The sequence below is a fragment of the Pipistrellus kuhlii genome, unplaced genomic scaffold, assembly GCF_014108245.1.
Source record: "Pipistrellus kuhlii isolate mPipKuh1 unplaced genomic scaffold, mPipKuh1.p scaffold_m20_p_23, whole genome shotgun sequence".
In the NCBI taxonomy this organism is placed as follows: domain Eukaryota; kingdom Metazoa; phylum Chordata; class Mammalia; order Chiroptera; family Vespertilionidae; genus Pipistrellus; species Pipistrellus kuhlii.
Genome location: NW_023425522.1, coordinates 7029080 through 7036674, shown reverse-complemented (window position 1 = coordinate 7036674; position 7595 = coordinate 7029080). Strand labels below are relative to the sequence as shown.

Below are 7595 nucleotides of genomic sequence, written 5' to 3'. Positions count from 1 at the left end.
GGCCGGTGGCAGCTTTGGCCTGGCCTCTGCTCATTGGCTGATTGACCCTGGGCAAGCTGCCTGATATCTGGGCTCCTCTCCTTTTCTCTCAAGTGGGGCACCTCTACCATATCAACACGGAACTTGTCATTATCCCTTGAGGCCAGTGACTCTCCCCACTTCCCATCTCAGCAGGTGGCATCACTGTTCATCCAGCACCCAAGCCACACACCTGAGTGCCATCCTTGTTCCTCCCTCCTCCACTTGCAGCCAGTTAGGTGGATTCTACCTCCCAAATACCTCCAGAGTGATCTCATTCTCTCCATCCCACTGCTGTTCCCCAGCCCAGGCCATGTACGCAACTTCCAAAGTGTCATCTCCAGTGCCCTGCCTCCAGCCTTGCCCCTCTGATTCAGTCCCACTCAGCCAGAGGGAGCCCTTACAACATGGAACCCTCCTATTCCAAACCCCACAGTGGTGCCCACTCTCCCCACTGTGAACACTGTGAAGCTGCCAAATGCCTCCAGGGGCTGCAGGGAAGGCCTGATGGTCTGGTTCCGCCTACCTTTCAGCCTTAACTCCCCATTGGCTGTCCCTCCTCTCTGTGCTCTCATCTACCCTGGCCTCCACAGGACATGCTCATTCCTGCGTTAGAGTCTCTGCTGAGACACAATGCTCCCCCACCCCACCCTTCCCCCCATCAAGAACACCTTCTTTGATCCTGGGAGTGGGGAGGGGGGAGGAGGAGAGGGGAGGAAACCCCTCCTGTTACAGCTCGCAGTGCTTTGCACATCTCCATGGTATCCTCCCAGTTGTAATGGCTGCTTCCAGGAGTGCAATCCCCTCTGCACCCTGAGCCCTGAGAGAGCAGGGCCTTGCCCACCTTCTTCACAACCGAATACCCGCATCCTGGTAACCACTGTAATGGCAACGCATCCCTGCCGTGGCGGCTGAGCCCCAGAAGTCATTTCTGTTTCCAGTTCAAGAACAACCAGTGGCGGTGTGTCCAGCAACTCTAGCGTTTATTGGAACCTGCTTATCCAGCAATCCACAAAGGAGCTTACACAGGGGTGATATTTAGGACTCTTGTGACCTAATCCTGGGATTATCATGGAAGGCCTGGGCTGGTGGGCAGGGGAGGGGAGGCGGCATGATGGGAGGGGCTCTAAAGACAGGGAAGGAGGAACCGGTAGATGCTAAAGACACTTCTGTTGGGCAGGGAGCTGTGCTGTGGGTTTGGAGGCCTCTCTCTTGGCCGCTGGGGAGTGTTTGTGTGCATGCATGTGTGTGCGCGCATGCACGTGTGTGCATTCACGTGCTTACGTGAGTGGTAAGGGGAGGCAGGAGAGCTGGGCAGTTGGCATCAGGGGTTCTTTTCCTTTTCCTTTAGCCTTTCCTTCACTTTTTGAGGCTCAAATTGGATCAGTCGCAGAATTTCCTTATTGGCCAGGGTCCCCTCAATGAACTCTTCCTCCGTGAGTTTATCTGCGAATGGGAGACAGATACCACCGTCAGGACTGGCTGTTTTAAGCTGCCCCAAGGCTGACACCGCCAGCATGCCCCATGCAGATGTGTCTATCATGAAAACCTTGCATCACAGCGCCCCAGGATACTCCCACCCTTGCCCTAGATACCCAACTTGGTCCTCCCCAGGGACCAGCAATGAGAAGGTTAATGGCTGGCACTACAGAGGGGTCCAGGGTGCATTTTAGTTACGCTTCTCTTCTGATTGGCACTGCCCTGCCTTGCTGGTTATTAAGTATCTTGAGTGTTAATCTAGGTCTGGGCCTCAAGTTCTGGAAGAACTTTTGGGGCATGAAGTAGAGCAAACAGTTTCCGCTGAGAAGGAGGGAACAGCATCCACTCTAGAGAGGGGAGTGGAAGTTGAGGGCGCAGGGGGTGCCAGGGAGAGCCTGGCTTGTGTGAAGAGGTCTCTCTGACCCGCCACCCCAGCATATGGGCAGCCTCATGATTCTCAGCTGACAGCTCCTCCATGATTCTTCCCTCTGCATCTCCCATCCCTCTCCCATGTGGGACCAGGGAGTGCCTCACCCAGCCTCCGGATTCAGTTCTGTCCAGCTCAACGCTCTCCACCAGCTATTCCTCTGAGCCAGAGCCACTGTGCTTGGGGCTGAGGTCACTTCAGAGGGTGGAGGGAAGGGTGTGGCGGAGAAGGAAGTGAGGTAAAGTCCCTGGCCCCAGGAAACTCTCGGTCTGCTGGGGAAGGCAGTCACATGTAGAAATGACTCTAAGATGAGACGGGGGCTCTTTCAGATCACACTTATGCTCAGAATTGCCTGCACGTAGTGGGTGGCAGACCCGAATTGCACGCCCATTAGCTTATGTTCCGGGCCTTTCCAACACCCTTATCTTAATCCTGGATAAGGACCCAGCTGGTTTCCCACAGGTCGAGGTGGGGAAATGTAAAATCCAGCTGCCCTGTTAGCCACCCAAAGAGCCTGAACCCCACCATCGGGGCCAAGTTCTGGAGCCAGGCCTTGTCCCCTGTGGACACGTGGAAGGACACACACACACACACACACACACACACACACACATACACAGCCCCCACCCCACCTCCTCCTGTGATGGTCACTCCGGTCAGCTTCCCCAGGGAAACCATAGACACGAGACCCGGCTCACTCAGGACCCCATGCTAATTCCGATGCAGCCTGGACTGATGTTTGCTCCGACGCTTAGAAGGCGTTTTGGAAAACAAGCGAAGCAAATCCCCATGTCTAGGAGCCGGCCGCCCTCTTAAACAGAAAGTGCCTGGGATTCCTCTAACCTTGGCGTTGGCATACACATGTCTAATGAGCTATTGCCTTTGCTTCTTCCTGGTGCTTCTGTGTGGCTGTGTGAACCAGAGCTGTTTTTCTCAGAAGCCCTCCACCCCTTCAGCCGCCCCCCCCCCCTCCTCAGACTCCCAGTCAGCCATGGGCCGTGTGAGCCCTGGACAGGGCGCCATCCCCATCGCAGTGGCCGCTCCACGGGGAGCAGGGCTGGCCCTGTGGCCTCTGTCCACTGCGCGGAGCGAGGTGTTCCCATCCCCCTGGGCACTGGCTCTGGGTAGGCTAGTGTTGGTGGGACCAGCGGGAAACAGCCGGGACTGCACAGCAGAGCCATGGGGGAGAAGGCACTCACCATCGTCTTTCTTCCCAAAGAAGCCCCAGATCTTCTCCGCTCGCTTCTCAGGGGTGTTCTCGTCATGTGGCAGGTGCTTGGCATCCTCAGGGCTGATCATTTTGAATATTGCCTGCGCCGAAGCAAGGGGAATGGCTGGTCAGAGGAGCGGTGTAGGCTGCAGCCCTGGGTTAGAGCGCGGGTCCCAGGCCCGGCCACCCTGTCAGTCAGAGTTCCTGGGCAGGCGCCTATGTTTCTGAGACCTCCAGCTGGATGGGGACCCCGGGGGGGGGGCGGGGTTGGGGGGTCGGGGGGGGAGGCTTTCCCTTCTCATGTGTCCCTTTCTGTGCTGTTGGCATTTCCTGACCATGCAGACATATGACTTCCATTTTATTTAAAAACATGGAAGAAGCTTCCTGATGTCATCCTGTGGCAGCTCGAGGCTGCCGTTTGGGAACCGCTACCTTGAACCCACTGCCTGGAAATTTTAGAAAATCTAACAGCTTCTCCCCAGGTCCCTGTGGTACCGGGTTGCCCAGCCGGGTTGCCTAGCAAGGGCTAACATTTGCTCAACACCTAACATGTGCCACTTTTCTGAGCATTTTATTTTATTTTTAAAAATTTAAAAATATATTTTATTGATTTTTCAGAGAGAGGAAGGGAGAGAGGGATAGAGAGTTAGAAACATCAATGAGAGAGAATCATCGATCAGCTGCCTCTTGCACACCCCATACTGGGGATGTGCCTGCAACCAAGGTACATGCCCTTGACTGAAATCGAACCTGGGACCTTTCTGTCCGCAGGCTGATGCTCTATCCACTGAGCCAAACTGGTTTAGGCTTTCTGAACATTTTACATGTAACCTTCCCAACCTTATAAGGTGTACATGTATGGACCCTATTTTATAGATGAAGAAACTGAGCCAATTAACGTATTGAGCGTCACGCAGCTGGAAGCAGACAAGCAGAGCTTCTGACCCAGGCGCTTTGGGTTTAGTTTGCATCATGTCACTTGTTAGCTTATGCCTCTCGGAGCGTTTCAATGGCTGGGGAGGGGAAAAAGAGGCCTCAACAGGGTTTCCGAAGGCCTCCCGGGGCTCAGGACACCCCTCAGTTACCCTTCTGCACAGGAAGGGACCCAGAGGAAGGCTTAGCTTTCGACTCAGGAGCCTTCTCACCTCCCTCCATGCTAACCAAGGAGCCTCGTGTGCACATGTGTGATGGGGGAAGGCAGGAAGTGCCTCTGCACCTGTGGTCAGGGAGAGGGACAGGTGGTCTCCAGGGGCCCATCCAGCTCTAGGTCCCTAGGATCCCACCAGCTCGGTAACTACAGGGCTGGCCAGGCCCAGAGAGGGCACTCGAGGTCATGGCCCTGAGCCTGTTCCAGCCTGAGCCCTCAGCCTGGGGGCAGCCTCGGGTGCAGGCATTGTGTTGGGTGGCAATAGGAAGGGCACGTTGGGATACAGGAGCACAGCAAGGCAGCGGCAGCAATGACTATAAATTATCCTGGAGGGGAGGTCAACACGCTAAGTGCCCTTAAAAGCTCTCTCTTCCTTCCCCCTATAGCAAGGAGCAAGGAATCAAACCAGTAGCTGGGGAAGCAGCCTCAGCTGGCAGGTGCCCACAGCCAGAGTGGAGGTGACTGTTGACTCCTCTCTCTGTCCTGAGCGATGGGAACCACGTGCAGGCTTGGTGGCTAAATGCTGGGAGGAACTGGCTTCCAACACCGAGGACAGACTGTCTGTCAAGGCCTCAGTGAAAGAACTGAGAAGGAACCATGGGATGCTCACCCTGAGAGGTTACATGGTTTTCCAAGGCCATGAAGCTAGTTGGTGGCACAGCTGGGACAAGAATCTGTAATTCTGGCTTCCAGGCTAGTGACCTGGTGATCTGGTGAGTGGCAGAGCCTTGGCACCATCTTGACTAGCCTCAGCCATGAATTTCTCTCCCCACTCTTTCTCCCCTCCCCCCTTCCTTCCCTGTCCCCTTCTTCCTCCTTTTTTTTTTTTTTTTTCAAGGAGCACCAGCTTGTAGGCCCCGGCTAGGCCTGGCATCCTTTAGGTGGTTCTGAGGATGTGGTCCCCATCCCATGCCACCTGCCAAGCCAGGGAAGTGTAATCCAAAGGCCCTGGACAGTGAGGTTCCCACACATGCCCGCCCTTGACCAGAGGCCCGAGCAGAGTCCCCTGGCCACAGCTGTGTGCTCAGTTATTGTAGTCATGCTGTCGGGAGGAAGAGCTGTGCAATGAAAGCAGGGTTACAAAGGCATCAAAGTATATGAACCATGGAAACAGTCTCCGTCTTCATGGGAATGTCATTAGAAAAAATATAGCAAGTGGCATGAGGTAGAGGGATAAAAAAATATTGGGTAAAAAGATACTAAATAAAGGTAAATATAAATACTATATTAGGAAAAATAGAAACATGCTAATTGTCCCAAATTTAGGAATGGTTACATAATTTTATGACATTTCCACAGATGAAATTCTAAGCAGCTATTAAACATGGCTTGGAAGAATGTATACTGATATGAAAAACATTAATCATAAAATAGTAACTGAAAAGGTATAAAACCCTATGTGAATATGTCATAGCTCTAAACTTAGTTTAAAATATACAGCTAAAAGGATGGAAATGTATATACCCATACATTGTTCATTTTCTCTGGATGATGAAATTAAAGGTAATTTTAGCTTTCTTTTGTATGTTTCTAAATTTCATGAATTACTTTTACATTAAATAAGACTATTTTCAAGTTACTTAAAATCTTCACAACCGATGTGCTCCCAGGCTGGCTAGGATAGGGGTGGAGATGGGTGTGACAGGCACTGGCCTCCCAGGGGCCTGAGCATCCCTCGGTTGGTCCAGAGCACAGGGATGATGAGCTGAGGCTCTGGGGAAGGGCCATGAAGACAAGCAGAACTGGAACCCAGGTCTCATATTCCCCCTGCCACCCCCCCCCCTCCCGCCCCTCCAAATACACACCACCTCCTCCTATTGTGTATCTGAACCATGTCAGGGAATCATCTGACTATGCAGTTGAAGGTGTTGAGGATATTTTAATAAACAGAAGAAGGAAGGAAGGAAGAAGGAAAGAAAGAAGGAAGGATAGAAGGGGCGGGGTGGGGGGGGGGGAGGGAGGAAATCATAGGAAATACCCAGATTCTTTTTTAGGAGAACGAAGCTGTGGGAAAATGCCCAACCTTCTGTTCATCTCAGTCTATGAGAGACCCCTCACCAAGCTCTCAGAGCCATTGGGTCACAAGGCCTGGGCCCCATGCTCCCCCCAGGCCCTCCCCCAGCTGCACCCTGACCTGGGTGACCCCAGCCCTGAAGGAGGGGGGGGGGGCGGAGAGAGACAGAGACTGACCATGACGATCTCCAGCACCTCGCTCTTGCTGATGGCCCCGTTGCCGTCCACATCGTAGAGCGAGAAGGCCCACTCGAGCTTCTGGCTGGGCTGGCCGGCCGTGGTCATGTGCAGGGCCACCACGTACTCCTTGAAGTCCAGGGTGCCATCGCTGTTGGCGTCGAAGCTGCGAAACACGTGCTCGGCGTAGGCCTTGGGGTCGGCATCGGGAAAGAACTTGGCGTAGATGCCCTGGAACTGCTGCCGCGTGATGCGGCCGCCCGGGCACTCCTTGAGGAAGGATTGGTACCAGGCGCACAGCTCCTCCTGCGTGAACTTGGTGCTCAGCTGCAGCTCCTCCAGGATCTCCTGGGACAGGGCCCCGCTTCTGCTGTTCCCCATGGGCAAAGCGGCGTGGGTGCTTGGGTGGGTGCCTGGGTGCGTGGGAGGGAGCGGCGTGGTCTCAGGCCGCCGCCCGACACAGACCCACGGAGATGCTGGTGGATTAGGAGGATTTGCGGCAGGTTTACCCCAGTTCTTGGAGGGAGGAGGGGCCCAGAACTGGGAGGAGAGGCAGCCGAGCTCCCAGAACAGCCCTGAGATTAAAGTAAAGAGCTGACCGCAGGTGCCCAGTCCATTCTGGCCTCTGGGAGGACAGGAAGGGAGGTCAGACCCTCCAGAGCCCAAGCCTTGGGCCCCTGGTTCCTCCCTCCCCACCCCCAATTCCAGCTCTCCCAGAGCAAGGATGTCCCAGCCTGCCCTCCGCCTTAACTCCAAGGGTCTCATCCTTCCCTGAGCCCTCCCGTGCAGGGACCAGGCTCAGGAGACCGCCTGGGTTCAAATGCCAACTTTGCAATTTGCTAGCTGTGTGACCTCAGGCAACGTTTTGTGACCTTTCTCTGCCTGAATGCTCTTCTCCTAACTCTTCCCCTCCTTCCGGGCTTTCCTGAGCTGTCCCCTCAGCAAGGCCTGCACTGCCCACTCTATTTGCAATTGCACACCCACCCCCACCCCTCAGCGGGTCCCAGACTGTTTACCCTGCTTCATTTTGCTCCCTCCCCCGTACAGCTTCTGACTTCCTCTTTACTCATCTCACGTGCTGCCTGTCCCCTCCTGGGAACGAAAGCCCCGAGGACGGAGGAGGT

General features: G+C 54.6%; 1 protein-coding gene across 1 annotated transcript; it reads right to left on the bottom strand.

Moving 5' to 3' along the window:
* Positions 1 to 984: 984 nt before the first annotated feature.
* On the bottom strand, positions 985 to 7169 carry RCVRN (recoverin). Its single transcript, XM_036452228.2, has 3 exons — positions 6472 to 7169; positions 3124 to 3235; positions 985 to 1464 (listed from the first exon to the last, which is right to left on the bottom strand). Exons 1-3 carry the CDS (start codon positions 6850 to 6852, stop codon positions 1343 to 1345), a joined length of 615 nt encoding a protein of 204 aa, XP_036308121.1. The 5' UTR covers positions 6853 to 7169; the 3' UTR covers positions 985 to 1342.
* Between the last annotated feature and the right edge of the window lie 426 nt (positions 7170 to 7595).